This window comes from Akebia trifoliata, chromosome 1 (genome assembly GCF_017979445.1).
Source record: "Akebia trifoliata isolate Shusen 1 chromosome 1, ASM1797944v1, whole genome shotgun sequence".
Taxonomy (NCBI): Eukaryota; Viridiplantae; Streptophyta; class Magnoliopsida; order Ranunculales; family Lardizabalaceae; genus Akebia; species Akebia trifoliata.
In genome coordinates, this window is record NC_141375.1 from 36,488,992 (window position 1) to 36,507,954 (window position 18,963).

The 18,963-nt window shown below is 34.6% G+C and overlaps 1 protein-coding gene across 1 annotated transcript; it reads right to left on the bottom strand.

Annotated features, from left to right (window-relative positions):
• Positions 1 to 138: 138 nt before the first annotated feature.
• On the bottom strand, positions 139 to 12,669 carry LOC147412246 (uncharacterized). Its single transcript, XM_086458146.1, is given in 19 exon segments — positions 139 to 943; positions 1,334 to 1,477; positions 2,292 to 2,374; positions 2,464 to 2,565; positions 4,035 to 4,163; positions 4,275 to 4,436; positions 4,658 to 4,771; positions 5,899 to 5,961; positions 6,129 to 6,272; positions 6,640 to 6,696; positions 6,802 to 6,895; positions 7,032 to 7,210; positions 7,859 to 8,263; positions 8,338 to 8,547; positions 10,040 to 10,131; positions 10,660 to 10,920; positions 11,087 to 11,554; positions 11,557 to 11,605; positions 12,116 to 12,669. Coding segments are annotated over 19 exon segments (3,834 nt in total). The 5' UTR covers positions 12,605 to 12,669; the 3' UTR covers positions 139 to 354.
• Between the last annotated feature and the right edge of the window lie 6,294 nt (positions 12,670 to 18,963).

Sequence of the window (18,963 nt, forward strand, 5' to 3'; positions counted from 1 at the left end):
CAAAATGTTTTCATCCCTTTACTGAATGCTGCATCAAGAACGTTTTGGAATTCTTAATAATATCTCGAAATGTTTCTACTCGCTATTGACATTGCTCAAGGGTATACAATATTCACCAAAAAACAGTTCCAAGAAAGATTGAATTCAATAGGGGAAAAAGAATGTTAAAACTTCAAAACTCACGAAGAATGCTTTGTTCCCCACTACCACCCTCTCATATAATTCATAAATGCATAAAAACAAATACTGGGGGAAACATAGAAAACACTACTGGAGTGTGGAGGTAAAAAGCATAGAGACTAAGGTCACATTTCTCTTTATAAAATACTCTTAGCAGGCAAATCGCAAATCTCTCTACCTAGTTTTCTTGCTGCCATTCTTCTGTTTCCTCTTGAACTTCAAACCTCCTTTAGCGGAAAGTGCACTTGATACACTTTTCCCTTCGAGCCTCTTTGTTAACTTCACGACACTTGCCATACCCTTCCTTGCAGCTGCTCGATGCTCTGGCCTACGACTCATCATCTTTCGGTCAAGTGGCCAATACGCATATGGCTCAAGCTTGTCCTTCCTCTTGACATCTCCACCAGCCTTTTTGCTAGCGTACTCATTTCCTGTGTATGCCCATCCTGAATCTGATGTTTTTCTGCGCTTCATCTGGGTTTTGGTTGAAGATTTGGAAGATAAATGGCTGCCTGCTTGACTTCTTGTATCAGTGTTAGGTTCTGAGGTCAGTCTCTTTGAACTTCCTCCCTCACGAATTACCAAGCGACCTTCAGAGTCGATCTCTGGTTCATCGTCAGATTCTTGCTTCCGTTTGAGGTGCTCAGATGACCGGAGAGCTGATCTGGTCTTTTGCCGATCTAGCAAGTCAAGTGGATCATCTTCCAATTGGTCAAACAAGTCTTCTGGCAAGCTCTTGGCTGCTCTACGGGTTTGCTTTGACCTAAAGAGTTCAAGTTGTTACACGATAAGTAATTCTTATATTGATTTCCAAGGAAACATAGTTGCTGCGGCGGGATGAGAACAAGCTTTCTATTATATCACAAACATATGGTACATGAACACCACAATGTGGCCAGGACCTATAACCACTTGCCAACCCCATATTCCCATCTAGAAGCTCTAGAAGGCTAGAATTTGTATCCTACGGGGAGAGTTTTAGCCATTCAATCTCTACATATTTTGAGTATCATATGGCATTTTCATTTTAATATTTCATTAGTCCGGAAAATGCAATATCATAACACAATGAGAGATAATTTTTGCCTCAAAACTCCTAGGAAGAGCCTGGAATTTTCCTTTAAAACACATTTTAAGAAGTCCAGTTACAAACCTGAACGAAGAAGCTTTGGAATTGAACTGAGAGGAAGCACTTCGTCGCCCAGAAACCATTGTTTCCATGTATTCCGCATCACTATTGTCGCTGTCCTCATCTCCAAAATCAGAGAAAATTTTTGTATGATTCCATCTGCTTAGCCTGAAATATTGAAATAATCAGAAACTAAAAGCCAACCAGCATCTGCAGGCAAGACATTAAAATGAAACTTGATATGGTATTATTGAAAGGGTTACAGGATTGTGTATCCCACTCTCCACGCTTGCCAACACAAGCAAACCACTGTTTCTGATTTCTTAAATGAAAATTGTTCAAACACTGCCAACCATGGGATTCAGTGTTTGAACCTGCTTGGAGTTTCCAGTTTCACATATCATGTTCGGTTTTCATAAATGCCACAACGTGTGAAAATTTGTACTCAATATGATGTTATTAATATGAATACTTATCATTCTTTCAATTTCAGAAAGGTGATATAGCATCTCCCAAGGTTCAAAACCAGTTCGAGTTCTTTCACCCATTAGTAATGGGAGACAGGTTCTTGAAATTTTTTAATGCAAAGACAGTCCAGAAAGAAAAGAACATTCACAAGGGAAAAAACGTTCCTTTTATAACTACATAAAAAAACACACCCCCCCCCCCCAAAAAAAAAAATAAAAAGAATAATAAATAAATAAATAAATACACCCAACACAAGAAAAAGCCTTTCAAATCTTGGGCATCTTCACGTGAGGGAGAACTCACTTCATGTAAATCGAGTACTTTCAAGACCCTTCCTACCCAATTAAAAAAAGCTTTCTCCCTCGCCTTACTGCCGTTCCAATCCCCTTCAAAATGGCCATTGCCTTCATTGCCTGTTCTCGGTCCCTCAACTACTGCTAATGGGATTTCATTGCCAGTATGGGACACCACACCCAAACACATAAATAAATAAACATATAAGAAGCCTAATCACCTGGATGTAGTTGCTTTTGATTGAAGAGATTTGGTTTCCCTCTCAGAGTTGGATGCAATTTTCCGTTCCTTCCGCTCCTTGATCTGAGTGTTAATCAAGACAGACTTTAAGAAGCTTCAAAAATTAAAGCTCAAACATAATGCAGATGTTAATCTGAAGAAAACTTTCTGACCTTCCTTATATTAGTGAGGAGTTTCATGTGTTCTTCGGGCATTACTGCTTTAACTGCATCAAGACCACACTTCCTAACGAGCATTTCAAGAAGCAGCTTGACCTGAAAATTCCACACAAAAAGATACAAAGGTCATAAGGAAATTAAGAAATTGTGCGCTTCTTACAGACAGAGATAGGAACCTCATCCATTTCGAAACAGAAAGGAAGGAAAACTTGGGATGACTTAAGTGAAATAATTGGACCACGTTAGATACAAAGGTCATCAATCTGGACAGTCAACCAATGGGTCCAGACAAAGACATCCTGAACCAAAAAAATACAAGATGCCACCAAGGAGTGATTCTAAACAATAAAAGGAATTCATTGGCAGAAAAAATACCCATGGGCAGCATTATAGAAAGCATTACATTTATAGCATAATAATTAAAATCAATTGAGGTTTATTCTTTGCCTGTAGTTGTATCCTTTGCAGGGATCATCAAACGGGCATTCCTACATGAGCTATGGATGCGGTTCTGGGAAGAGAGATCACAACAAACACAATCACACCATAACCTCACATTCTTTACCACAACACCAGCATCTTAAGGAAAAACTAAAATGTCTTTTATCACTTTATATTTTGTAAACTCTCAATATTTGGCTTAGCTCTTAAACTTGCTCAAGTTGAAGCAAAATAAAGAATAGCAGGTCTGAATTTGGAAATAATAGGTACCAGGAAATCCTCCATAAAATTATATAGGAGTCCATATTAGCAACACCACAATCACCAGAAATGAGTACTTTGTTCACCCACGGCCACTGGCCAGTATTCAGAGATGGTAAAGTTATCTTCAAAAACCAAAACACTCATTCATGAAAATATCCAAAGGATCCATCAAGCAGACAAAGGGAAATGTGGCAGCATTTCCTTCACTTCTCAGATCTGGCAGCATTTTGTAAAGTTATTTGCAGTGTCAGGATATTTACCAGTTAGTTTTGGGGGTGTTTCTGGCTTGGCCTAGTTGGGGATATTCATTCCAAGAGACTTCTGTGGAGTGTGACCCCCTTCACAATTGTGTGGGGGATTTGATGGAACGCAGTAGCTTTGAGGGTAGGAGTGCTTCTGTGGAAGATGTGAAGTTGTCGGTGTTGGCCTTTTTGTTTTTATGGTGCAAAGTTTTTAAGTTTTAAGCAATCTTCTTTGAGGATTTTTTGTTTAGATGGGAGCAAGTTTGTAGTATTAAGTCCGTTTAGCATCCGTGGTGTCCTCATCTTGTGTTTTTTCTTATAGTTAATCATCTAGATCGATCTTAATGAAATGATCTTTACTTACAAAAAAATGTGAATTCTACCAAAAAAAAAATCATGCAATAAATAGTCCCAATTAGATGATCATAACCATCTGAATTTAACTTCTTTAACAACAGTAAGGTTTTAAAACAATACAAATAAATATGGTTACTCCAGCAGGGCAGCCCCTAAAGAGGATGCTGATAAGAAAAGTATATCATGAAAATAGAGACTTCTGTCAACAACATTGATGTTGAAACCAAGTTCAAAGAGTCATTGTAAAGTAGAAAATCACACCTTGGCTTTAAAATGATTTTTGGTGTCATCTTGCCACTTCAACAGTCCTTCAACCATGCTCTTCAAGTGTGTTTGCAACCCCTCAGCTTGTGATTTGGCCACCAACACTTTCACTAGACCTAAATTAGCCTGCATTATGCATGAAATCAGGCAACTAGATAAGAAAACATAAAAGAAGAATAATTATGACTTCAAAAAAAAAAAAAAAAAAAACAGGACTCCAAAGGGGAGTAAAATCACCTTGATTATTTCTCGGTTCTTTCTCTGTAGCAGGAGGAATGCAGATGGGAGCACATCATAAGCTGCAGAGACAAGATCTGAGAACTCATAAGCCAAGCGAGCTAAGCCTTTAACTGCGGCACTGATCATCTGAGGTGTTTCACCAGCCAGACCTCCAGCTACCTGAGACCACAAACAAGTTTGAGTTACTGCAGGCATTCCAAGCTCAGTCTCCATCCATGTGGTCCCCACAGGATGCAGGCTTCAGCTAAAAAGAATTCCTAGACTTCACGCATGATTACCTGAATAATTACAAAGCAAATAAAAAAAAAGAATAAATAGACTACTTTGAAACTGAGGAGAAAAAAAGAATATCCAAACTACAAATCAAATAGAATTTGCACCATGTAAAAAAAATTTAGCAAATTCTCTTTTTTGCCGCCTTTCTCTTCATCTCCACATACATGACCAATTTGAATGAGCATGTCATAAGCCCTATTTCTTGTTTTCTTATTAGCCTGTAAAAAACATTCCAAATGCAGTAAATCAGCATATATCGTTCACAAACTATTTGCAGCAAGTAGAAAAATGAGAATATAGCATATAACAATGCAGACAACATAATTGAGTCCGAGAATTCAAGATTCAAGAAGGGTTGATTTTTTAGGGAGACATCAAAGTTTGAAGAGTAGAGGGTTTTTTTAGGCTTTTATTTTGGACTTATTTTTTATGTTTTTTTGTTTATTTTCATATTTTATTGGCCCATGGTCCTAGTATAGATGTTTGGGAGTAGCTTAGTAACTTTAATATGTCTTTTTATTAAGTTTATAAGGGTCAAAAATTTAGGAGAGAATTAATTACGAAAAATTAGAGTTTTATTTGTTTAATTATTGGTATTTTAGTCTTGGTAGGATTCTTAGAGATTTTCTTTATTTATAGATTGTATTAGAGTTTATTGACGTTTATTGACGGAGAGTTATGAATGGAATAAAAATAAAAATACAGAAACTTTCTGGTTTTTTTTTTGTTTTGTTGATATTGGTGAATTCAACGTGGTGATACCATGGAAATCATTGGGATGATTCTAAGGTAAATATATCATTTTTTCCCCTAATCTTCTTTTTATCCTCCATCTTCTTCTTCAATCCATTTTTTTGTTTATTTGTTAGAAATCAATCAATCCAAAGCCTTCTTGAATTCTTGAGACCCCTTTCCAACAACCCTTAATCCTTAACCTAAAACCACGAACCTTTAGCCTTTCCTTTATTCTATAAAACCTTTCCCAAACCCTAATTACACAATATTGTAATTAGAAAACTTTGTGATTTGCATTTCAACAAGGGTCTACCCTAAACTTTAAAGATAACCCTATTGTAGCCCAAAACCTTCACCAAAATTCCAAACCAGATTTCCCCATCCATAGTACACCATTTTCTTGTTAATTCCTTCTTTAAAGATCTATTTCCATCTTCTTCGTTGTATGCATGTGCATCTGTGCAGCCTACTCACTAAAATGTCATAGCCAATTTGCAGATTTGATATTCATAGGAACAACTTCCCTGTACTTGACAAGCATGAAACACAACAGAATTATAAGAAAGATAATTATGACTTTCTACTTTGTTTCGAAGCTAACATAGAATACCTCTTTCAATGCAAGTATAATTTCAGTCAAGAAAATGTCGCATTTCCTTTGTTTTGATTGATCCTGTAAACACAAACAAAAGTTCTTGCTTTTAGATGGAGGTGATTTTCTAATGAAATATTCAATGCATCCAAATCCAAGTTTATTCATTATAGATAACCATTACATTTCGAGAATTGCCAAATTCCAAGTAAAACCAAACAACAACAAAAAGAAACGAAGTGACTTACCTCGGACCAATCAAAAACATGGGTGATTAGGAAGTATAAGCAGTCAAGTCTATGATGTTTGGCAGAAAAATGACAGGAAGGAAGCACTTCAATCATCAGCTGAAGTACGCCATCAAGCTTAGTTGAAAGAAACTCTTCACGGTCCTGGCCATATGAATTCAGCAAAGAGATTGGTGGGAAGAACATTCCAAAGTGCAAAACATAGAAATTTAAAGCCTGGGTATTAGAAACTTCACATATATTTAATAATGCTTAGTTGTAGAAGTGAAAACTACAAGGGGCATCCCCAAGTATACTCACCTCCACCCTCTACCCCACACACACATATCCCTTTTCTCCATCTAATAGAGATTCACTTGGGAGATATTCTAATTTAATAAGCTAAAAAATAACCAGGCAGATGGTTATTACATGAAACCCAATCCATCGGTTCCTTTTGGATGGATGGCTTAAGAAAAAAATGAGAAAGATGGGGGGGGGGGGGGGGGTTTAAAGGAACAAAAATCAGTACCCTGAGAATGATTGAAAGAGCTTTATATGCCTTTTTCTGGACCAAAGATTCATTATCCTGCAATTTGAGAATATCTTATAGCACTCTTTCCCATTTAACAAGCTGACAGAAGTTGCCTCAACAATAAAATGGAATAACCATAATACAAGAACTCTAACAGACCTGTAATGCAGGTTTTATTGCAAGAAACAATAAATCAATCTCTTTGGCACCCAAACCAGGCAGAAGTGACATGGCCAAATCCAATAGCTGGGCCCTGCAATTGCAATGAACCAAAGAAATTCAAATACCACAGAAAATAGCCATAGAGTCAATGACTGACTACATAAGAAACTGAACTACATATCAAACAGACCAGAAGATTATAAATACTAACACAAAAGGAACCCCACCTTGCAAGCACTGTTGAGCTTTCATTTGGTGAAGAGTCAATCTGCATAGGATTGGAGTTTCTAGGCTGCTCTGCTTTAACAGCCTCTTGAGTCACCCTCAAGAGTCTCTGCATTGTATCTGTGAAGAACCTCTTGACTACGGCCTTATCGGCTATTGAAGAAAACTCACCAATTGTGGACTGCAAATTGTACAAAGAACATTACACACTTTTCAAGGCCTGAGACACCACATATTAAACATAGATTTAATGAATTTCATATCAATAGGTTCAATGTCCTGGATTTCACATAGTTAATTTTGATACAGCTGCATCCATTAGATGATAAAAGCTTTTGTCATTAAAAGGAAAAAATAATAAACTTAATCTTTAAAATTAAAATTTAAACAAAAAAAAACTGAGACCTGGTAAGCCAGTCACAGAACACTTTCAGAAAAGAATCTGAAACCCAGTGAGCTTCTCAATCCATGTGAACAAAGCATTTGACGTAAAGGAACCAGTAGCACACCAGTATATTTGACTAGTTTATTCATGGAATATCAATGACAAAAGAAAAATTCCAAAGACATAACATTGTCACACCCAATTTCCTGCTAGTCCAAGGTTTTATATGAAATAGGTACACCTACCTGAATTATAATGTTTTAGAATTACCAAAAATATTATAAGACAAGTTCTAAAAATGCTATCCACAAGGATCAGTCTTGAAAAAATATATAAATTTGTAAGAAATGGATTTTGTAAAAATATCAATTTGACACAGAAACAAATATGCATGCAACGACACATTGATCATTAATTGAGCAGGGAACAAGCACATAGAAGTACCTGCAGACATCCACCACTATCTTTTGAAGATTTCAAGAAGACGCCTGATAGAACGAATAAAAATTCACGGGCAGATGACCTCAGTGTATTCAAATTATAAGCTGCAACTAGCGGTGTAAGACAGGCTCTGGCTCTTTGCTCATGAATACTTATTTCATTAGTAGGCAGATCATTATTTTCTTCCACCAATCCCTTGTTCTGTTGAATGAGAATCTTCAGACTCGAACAAATTATTCCACGCACATCAGGATCTTCACGAAGTGCATGGCATAATTCTTTTTTGAGACCCTTGAAGCTATTAGCAATATCTATGGGATAGTGGCAGAACGCGGGCAACAAAGACCATAGCGAATATACAAGTGCTTCTGCACTCCTTGATGAGAAAATGCGCCCCTCTTGTTCGAGCTGCCAAATGTAAGATTAATCAAGCCACATAAAATAAAAACCATGGCGTCAACTTATTAAAACAAAGTTCATACCTTTTGCGATTTCTGCCGTAGCAGTTTAACCATAACCAGGATTGACTCTGTAAAGAAGCTTAAACGGGCGCCTACGGTATATTGTTTCAAAATAGGGAACAACCAAACGCTTGCCCCAGATGGGTCTTCAGATTCCAAATTAAGAGGTATAATGCTTAAAAAAGTTTCAGGTCCCATAGCACCAAGAGCAGAACCAACACATTCGTGCAGCTGCAGATTAAAAATGACATCCAAAAGTGAAAGAGGGTCAATCACCAAGAAATTTACAGACAAAACAAGTTGATGCAATGAAATTCCTGACTTCAAAGACCAATAGAAAAAATTATGTGACTTCAAAAATATAATGTAAAAAAGTAACAAAATTTTGGGTAGCTCCTATGGTACCCATGAATGTTCCACAAGGTTCTTACACCGTATCCTATCATCTGCAGTTTTTCAGCTATGTGGTGTAAGCCATGTGCTTTTTGGTTGATTAGAACAGTATGGTTCACATATACTATAGCCAGAATCACGGTCTTGGGACAGGAGAGATCATTTCATGTGGCCGTTTTCAAGACATTTTTTTTATAAGTAAAACAGAATAACAGATAATATTTGCCAGATATTGGAAGTTCTTTCAGGTAGGGGAACTCTTGTAAATAGTACTGCATCAAGTGTACATAATAAACAGGAAGGCTTTTAGGGGGGAGGGGGTTCACATTAAGGGCATTACAACATAATTTTCAAATTAAATGCAGCTATGAGGTTTTTGAAAGGTAAAAAACTTCAACAAAATCAAAAGAAACATTTACTAAATTAAGCTGAATCTGAACATTCCAGCTCCGGTGACATTTATATATAACCCACAAGAACACCGCCTGTGTAAGCATTAAGCTAGCATTGCCCCAAGAACAGATAGAGTAGTAGGATTTCTTCAAGTTAATAGTCAGAATAAGATAGTGCCAAACCCTTAATGCCGATCCAAGCTTATTGATTTTGACTCATGCTAAGACATTCTACAGAAAGGATGCACTGCATTGCAACCAATTTGTGGTGATAAATGGGAAGTGGGTGGATAAGGTTGGGATGGTATGGGCATGTAAAAAACAGACCTATAACATCAACGAAAATGAGCGCTGAAGTGCAAGCCAAAGGCTATAGAAGGGTGACAAGGTGGCCAAAAAAGACAAGGATGGAGATGGTAAGGAAAGACCTATAGAAACATGCCTTGACCAAGAAATTGAAAATCAGATTCATGCTAATAACAATATCTGGGATATGGTTTACATCATGATCTTGTGACCTGCCAAAAAACAAATGTGGCGGCCAACAAGTAATGAACAGTAAAAGAAATGACACAAGCTGCTTCAAATTGTTGAAGACTGATGATTGGCACTCTGAAAACATACAAATCAAATAAGTAGTTTTGGACTAGTTTGCACACTTTATTCCATTAAATCTAAAATGCTTTCCAATTCTGAGATTGAAGCATTACCCTGTGATCAGTACTATTTTGCAAGAAAGACTATCCAATATCTCCAGGAAATGAATTTTCAAAACATGTATGGGAGAGTGGTATTTAATTTAAGTCTAAATAAAAGTGGATAGTTGAAGTGAAATTGCAACCTGTGTAGTTTGATTAACTGCATTGCAAGAGCAAATGGTGCATAGATATTAAAACAGACCACAAAAATATCCTTACACAACAGAGAAATGTAATTACCTGCTTTCTGTAAGGGAGGTCTTCATCTGTCATTTTCTGCATATCTGCCAAGCTCTTAAGGGTTCCCCTCAACAGATAAGAAGAGTGTTCACCTGAGTATTTAGATAATTATACTATAATAGTGATCAAGCGATTAATATAATTCAAAACAAAAGGACTAGTTATTATAATATTTCTAAGGGGAACAAAAAAAAAAGACGAGTAGAAAAGAGGCCATCTAAATAGCCTAGTGAAAAGCACAAGGAGGATGCTCTCATTAAGTCACTTGCACATCCCATTTGCTTCTAAATGAAAGATACAGGAACTAAAATATCATGCCATATAAACTTCCTATATTATAATCTTTTCCTTTCATGGTTAGAAGAGCGATTAAGGTAGATTTTCACTGGCAATCGCTATAATGCAAATGAAAAAATGACAGTGTATGAAAGTGCATGAGTCCAACACCACACCAATTAAAGTAAGATCAATACAGTTATGAAACTAGCATCAAGTCTAACAGCGTTTTGCTTATGAACCAGATATAAAGTCCCATTCTTCAAATTCATGTGTAGGAAGAAAAGAATTGTTGAAATGAACAAGAATGGGTCTGAAAGAAGAGTGAAGAATGATGAGAGTACCTAATTTATTGAACATTGGTGAAATAACCTTAAATGCCATGTCCCAGACTGCATTGTACTGATAACCAAGTAAACTCTCGATAGTTGCACATATTTTTTCTATGATAGTTGGTCCAACCCTTTTTTTATCTCCATCTTCGTTCATCATAATTTTATCAACTCCCTGTTTGATCAGGCCTTCATCAACACAAGCTTGTATTAGGCTCCTTAATGCCTCCATGGCTGCCAATAATGCCTCCTCATGTTCACATGCCAAAATTTCTGCCAAGAACAGAAAGAGTAAATATTCATTATACCTAATAGCTGTTTTATTTTTCTCTCTCAAATTACAAAAGAACCTAACATCAGAGTAGAGATGTTCTTAGAGGAACAAACACAAACAAAAACATTAAAATTTAATGAAGTTGATAAAATATAACTGACAAACCTCCAAGAGCATTAAATACAACAGGGAGCTTCACAACGCAGATTTGCCTATTGAGGGAGTAAACCTTTTTTATACCAACATCCAGCAAACGTGCAGTGGACATCAAGCTATCCACAGACTTCTCATTCAGTGAGGCAGACAATGCCAATGAGCACAACAGATCTAGCAATGCTTCAGGAGAAATCTCCGAAGTTGGATGGAGACAAAGTGCATACAAACTATCAGTAATGCGTCTTGTGACAAGGGGTTGATGCAGTTCCAAAAGAGACTTGAAGTACTTGAGGATGCTAGTGATGAACTTCATGGACATGAGAGGAAGACAATCTTTCAGTGCATCCAAAATATATAAGACCTCCTGAGCTCCTCTTGGCCCTTCAGATTCAGCTGAATTTGGTTCACCAGCGAGTAGAAGCAGCCTTTCAAAGATATTTGTGATCCCTTCACTCGCAAGTACCAACATGGCTGATCTTTGAAATTTTGTAGGACATCACGAAGACACAAAATGGCCTGCTTTCTCACCTGTTCACCACCACTTACATGTGTCACCCCATAATTACAGTATATACATTGGAAATGACCATCTATAAGAAAGATACAAGAAACATTGTGCACATGCAAGGATGATCTCAACCACTCGGTTCACCCGCGCCTGTGAACCATTCCCAAAGTAAAGTAGTGAATGATCTAGAAAAATGTTCATATCAAATCATAATTCGCAATTTTGCAAGACTTTGAGAAAATCCCTTTTTTTTTCTAAAAATGGATTCCACTATATGTTAGATGGGAATATAACACAATAACGAATTTTTAAACATCCCAATCAACAAGAAAAAAATAAAATACTTAATTATGAAAAAATAAGTATTAGAGGAAAAACTATACTAAACAATAGAAAAATCGAAATAAAAGATTGAAACTATGGTAAGAAGAAAAGAACTCAACTTTCACATTTGTTAAATTGATTTGGTTTCCGATTCACAGAAATCCTAGTCTTGAACAATGTGAATCATAGAAATATATGGTAATTACCTTAGGTGACGTATTGGTTATGAAACCAAGAAGAAGTCCATACAATTGTGATATCTCCGACCAGCTAACCTTATCGCCAATAACAATCAAATAAGAAATGCATTTTAATCCCGAAATCACAGCACCAACTGATGCCAATTCAGAACGGAGAACACGAAGTAACGGTTCCAAGACAAAAGTTCTTTTCTTTCTCAAAACTGGGATCGAAACCTTGGGGAGAATCATGGATTGGAGAGTGATAAGAGCTGCTATTACAGGATCTGAGGGCTCGGAATCAATAGAGAGACGATCTAGAGAAGAAATGGTTGCACCAAAGTAAGCGATTGGTGTTAAAGGGAGCTTCTGGTCTTTGAGCTCTTGAGACATGGCGCCGATAACTGCGCAAAGGTGCTGATGATCTTCTTGTGTTGAGTTGCTGAATCGAGAGAGAAGAGACATACAGAGATCTTCGCTTTCGTCTATCGAAGAAGAGGTTTCCAGGTCTTCCATGGCGGATAAAACTGACAAACCAAATAATTAGGGTTTAGGGTTTCCGAAGGTGTAGACGAAAATATGACATATAAGTTTTTTATTTTACGCTTAAAAAAGAAGAAGCTATTAATGGCACTCCAAGTTTTACTTATTACATTCCTATTTCTTAAGATATTTATTCCACCCCAATTATAGATTAAAACACACGATTTAAACATAATCACAAATTATAATCTCAAACATTACAAAACACTATTACACACGTTCAAACTCAATACTTGTTTACAATAATGATTAGGCTCGTATATCCTAAACCCAAATAAATAGCAATCAACCAAGAGACAGAGCATCTATTTGCACCCCAACTTTTACTTATTTCCAATCAATTACTTATTTTTTTAGGTTGTAATAAGTAAATGTTGGAATGCCAATAGCAGCTCTAAAAAAAATCATTTATATCATATGCTCTCTTTCGTATAGAATAGCAATGGTGTCTACATGGCACGTTTTAGTGAGTGTTTAAAACACATGGGACTCTTAACCCACTTGTTTTCTTCATTACATGTAGCCCCATTTGTTTAGGGTCTGTTCTTTACAGAAGCTAGCTCCAGCTCCAGCTCAAGAAGCCCTGAGCCTAAAAGTCACATCCAACAGAAGCTTGTTCGTTACAGAAGCACAGAAGCCAGAAATTGATGTTCGTTTGACAACTTTTTATTGCTGAATTCTGGTAAAATGATTTGAATACTCTTAATGTTGATAATGCACCTAGAATGCACTAAAAATGATCAGAATACCTTAATAAATATATAATTACACTATATATATACACATATAATAAATTTATACAAAAAATTATAAAAACAATTATTTTCAATTTAAATAAATTTATAAATTTTATAATTCTATCGAAATTTCAACATCTCTTAAAAATTGACATATGAAATTTTTCTGATAAAAAAAATATACATGCATAATACACAATCTAACATCCACGTAACGTTGAAGAAGAAATATTACTACTAACACTGTAATAAAAAATGACCAAAATACATTCTTAACCAATTCCACGCAGATATCAACCAAATCTTATGAAGATAGGATGTCTATATTGCGGAATCAATTTTTAACTCTGTTTCTTTTAATTCTGTTACTTTTTATTTCAGCATCTGACAACTTAAATATTCATTTAAAAAATAATAATAATAAATAAGAATAATCAATAAATTATAGCAATTCAAAAAATTTGCTAAAACAAATTATCTCTAAAAATGTCAAGAAATATAGTCCATAAATTCATAAAGCAAATAACAATATAAATTTGCATTTATCTATAAAAATTCCGCATGTGAGGTGAGTTTAAACAAATAAAACGGAAAAAAAACAAAAATAAAAAATAGAGAAACAAACTAGCAATGTATTGATTCACTTCTTGATTGTAAGAACTACACCCTTTTTAAATCCAATTACAGTCGAACCCAACTTAAAAAAAAAAAAAAAAAAATCAGCAATGGTGAGTTTAAACCCAATTAAAATCGAACCCAACTTCAAAAAATAAAATAAAATTTGTAAGAAGGGTCGAGACACAGAAAGTTCAAAATCCCATTATCTATTAACAGATAAATCAAACAAATCAGATGAATCGGGATGCATTTCAACTTACATCTCCAAGATCAATTAAAATTCAAAAGTTCTTAAAAGAAAGTAGCATATATATACTGAAAACAGATAGTTCACTAAAAATAATATCAAGGAATGAGAACACTACATGCATGATTAAATAACACAAAGAATCGCCAAGAAAATGAGCAGCAAAATTAACAAATTAATACACAAAAACAACTATCAGAAAAGAAGGAAAAAATATATATATATAACCAAAGCAGATTAAACGACTAAAATCACATAAATGCTGACAACAAATAATTTCACATAACATTTACAGAAATACATCAAGAATTCTCTTCACATACATGGCACAAACAAATTAAATCACATTAAGTGAATCATATTCACTGTTTTCAGCTTCATTATTACCAATCAATTCTTGTTGAACCATCCTTAATCACAACATTTACTACTTTGAAGCAAACCAAATCTATGAGAAAGTTGCTACATAAGAAAGTTGGTGCGGCAATATAACCTCTCCAAGTATACATTGGTGGCCATTATTATCATATGGGCTAATGTTCTAGATTTATTTAAATCAAAATCTTTTTCTCTAAAATAAAAATAAGGAAAAATACATATTACAAGTGATGGTAAATTATATATAAAAACAGAAGGTAAATTATATAAAAATAAAAACACTTTGGAGACGGAGAAAACATTCCAAGGGAGCCCAACTAAAAACAAGATAAAACAATAAAAAAACAACTCTCATCCACTCCAATTTTAAAATCAGCCCCACTTAAACATCAATTCTTAAGAAGAACACCCTTACACTCCTTGAATTTCTTGTATCAAAAGAACATCAAGGCTTTCATATTGAGAAAAATGTTGTGGATGACCTCTTCTTTGCCTTCAAACACCCTACAATTTCTTTCTTTTCAAGTGCCTTAACACATAGCAACATCTTTCCTTAGTAAAATTGGGCCTAACCCAAGCCACGTTGAATTAAAAAATGAGTTAACACCAAATGTCATAGGCTATGGGCAATGAAGAAAAAGATGATTCACAAATTTCTTGTTCTCCAACTTAGGAAGCAAGTGTCAAAAATGATAAAATTTCTCTTCTTAAGATGATCAGTGGTTAAATTTTGATTATGTGAACCTATCCATAGGAAAAACAAAATCTTAGAAGTTACCTTTGTATCCCTTCAAAAGAAGCCAAAAAGGCAGTATTCTGTGTTCAACTCAAAAAAACAGCCCCTAAACTTCCATTGTGATTGTAGCATCTACTAATCCAATTTACAAAAGGAAGATTGGGGAACAATTATTTGTAATAAAAATGCAACAATTACGTCTCCCGGATTAATCTTTCTTTGAATAAATTGTGATGCAATAAGCAAAAGTTGGGGTGCCAATCATTAGTGCTGTCTTTGGTCTCTTTTGAATCTATATAAAATCATTGAACTTAAATAAATAAATAAATTAGTCATTTTGAACTATTTCTTACCCATCAATGTGAAATAAAGTCTTATTCCTACAAAAATCCTTACTGAATTAGTGTTTCCCATTCTGTCTCAATTCAAGTAAATGTTAATAGTTCAATTGAGTTCATTAATTATATTTTATTCAGTTAATTTCAACTCAAAAGGATCATTAGAAAACTCTTTCAAGTACCAACTCATACAAAAACCCCATTGGGCATCGCAAAATCTTTCAAAAATGACTTTTCAGACAGTACCCATTTCCAATACATGACAATCCGCAGGACTAATCACATATAAAGAAACAAAGTGCGAAAATGGAATCAATATCGTTCTTGACTCATTGCGATGAATCCCAAAAGCCAACCAGAGACCGAGATTAGGCTGAATCAAGTTGAGTTAGGCTAAGACTTAGTTGATTCATGCCCATCTTTACATTACATCAGATGACAACACGTTATAAAATTTGAACATCCATTTGAAAATTTTAAAACAAAATTTTTAATTAATTATAAAAATAATTCTAACACTATATAAATACTAATTTTTGCAAGTTATATACGTGTAAAAAACAAATGCCGCCCATTAATAATTTGATAATGAGAGAAGAAAACAATTTCTTCTTTCCCATCAATGTTGCTTAGAGAAAGATGCTTTAGGAATCAATAACGCCAAGCTTATTAGAATAGCAAATGTTCCCCAAAGAAAGATTTATTCTGGTGTGGTTGTTGGTGTACTTTAATTAAGAAAAATTTATTCTGGTCTGATTCTTGTAAATTGGATTAGTAGATTCTTGTAAATTGAAGAGTTATTGTTGTGATCTGGTGTGGTTGTTGGTGTTTGATAGAACAGGGGTTTGATAGAAGAGTAGAAATGATGTATATCCTATAAAACAAAATCGCAGGATACATCATCATTGTTCCACCCTATCAATTCCTAAAGAAGTTTGCCCTTCTTCCCAAATCTCTACAATTATAAGGCTTTTTATTTGTATGTTTGTTTTCCTTATCCCTGTACCAATCGTAGACTTGAGGACGTAGAAACAACAAAACAGAGAAGAGAAATCTGCTTAAATACCCAAAAAAACAGAGAAGAGAAGAAACCCATAATCGAAAATTCATGAAAGAGAAGTAAAATGGAGAAATGGGTTCAACAGATTAACGTCAAATAGAGGGGGGAAAAAAACAAAATCAAAATCAAAATCAAAACACAGGAAGGAGCGAGAGAGAGATCGAAATGTCGACCTGTGAGTGTGGCATACCTGTAGTTTTTGCGAAAAGACTGGCTTCTGAAGCTCAAACGAACAGCCCCTCTGGTTCTAGGGTTTGTAGAGTGAGAGCTTCAATGGTGGATGACTACGAAAGCTCTTCCGATTTCGTTAAGCGCACAGAGCAGGCTCCGTATCTCTCAGGTATAAAACCTAAAAAACTTGGAGAAGAAGAAGATATCACAGAGAGACTGGGAGCTGCAATGAGAGAGACGAGGAAGGGGTTTACACTCGTTAAAAGTCGATAACGAAAGAGGGTTTAGGTTTAATTCGTTGGATATTTAAATAAAGGTGAAGGGTATTTCGGTCATTATATCTAAATCTTTTCGGTGATCAGCTTCTAGACGTCTCCATTTAGAGCTGGTTTTGACTTTGGTTGATATACGTAGGAGAAAAAGAAAAAAAAGTTCAAACGAATATTATTTATCCGACTCTTTTAACTTAAAAGTAAAAAAATAAATAAAAATAAATTTGAGTTCTGAAATTCCAACAAACAACCCTTAAACTCTAATCAAAAAACGTCACATAGTATCCTTATGTTGTTATAGGACAAAAGCATAGCTCTGGATTGCCACCCATGAGAAAATGTCGGATAAAAGTTGTTGGATATTAAATTTGAAATCTCCAAAAATACCTTCATTTTTACATTTAAACTTAACATTATGAAATTTATTTTATTAATAATCTATAAAATTATATTCACATTATTTTCATATTCTTAGATTTTTAAAATTTCAAAAATATTCATTTTTTACAATTTAAATTACAATTCCAATAGTCACGTGTCCCTGTTAGTAAATCTTTTAATTTTCAAAAAATATTTATTTTTTTAATTTAAATTATAATCTCAATATTCACATATCCCTAAAATCACATTAGTAAATTTTTTAATTTTCAAAAAACATCCATTTTCTCAATTTGACTTACAATCTTAATATTCTCGTGTCCCTAAAATTACATTAGTAAGTTTTTTAAATTAAACATATTTTTTTCTACTTATCTTACAATTCTTTTAATTTATATTATTCGTTACAAACATGTGCATTTGCACGTGCCACCCCCTATTTATGTAATGTAACGCCCTAAACCCACAATAGCACATATTGTTCGTTTTGGAATAAAGCTCGCATGATTTTAAAATGCATTTTACTATATAAAGTGTAGTTGGTCCTTATAACTCAGGTTATGAATGCTCTCACGTGCGATGTGGGACTAATCACACCTCTTTATTTTATGACATAACGATTTATACACTTATTTAATCTTTTGATACCTTCTAAACAAAAAACGGAGAAGAATGAAAACTAAAACAAACATTTAGATGTAATTATCTCTTAGCAATGGCTTTTAAGAATAAGAACATAATATAAAATGCATGTTCAAATTTGTATGTGTGTAATATTTTATTATGTAAAAAAATGATGTTATATATATACCGTGATTTACACACTAGAGTATGCTTTCTTGTGATATGAGAATTGGATACCAGGTTTTTTTTTTTTTTCTGAACTGGATTAGGAACTGGTCTGACTTAGTTGGATCATATTATCTTAAATGGGATCTTCCTTATTAAATTTAACTGACCCAGATCCAATAAATAATTGGCTTCATTCATAAAATGTGGGTTCATCAAGTCCATTTTGGGTTGGTCAAATTGATTTTGTTGATTGATGAAATAAATAAAACGATCTTAAATTTTGATTGGATCTATGATGGATGGATCTAGTTAACTAACCAAACACATTGGAAAGGGGTTGAGTTTGGGGCAAATCTAACCCATTCTATGCCCAATTATGAAAAGGTATTATAAGTGGTATGGACCATGGTAGTAGAGCTTAGTGACCATAGCGCAGAAGGGGTGCAGGTACAAGAGTGGAAATGCGAAAGTAACAAGTTCAAAAATATCTTAGAGTGGAGAGTGCTTCCAAAGCGTTGTGTATTAAATTATGTATAATATATTCAAATATCAATTTTACTATTATATGCTTCATTTGCATTAATTAATCCATCACTACATATTTT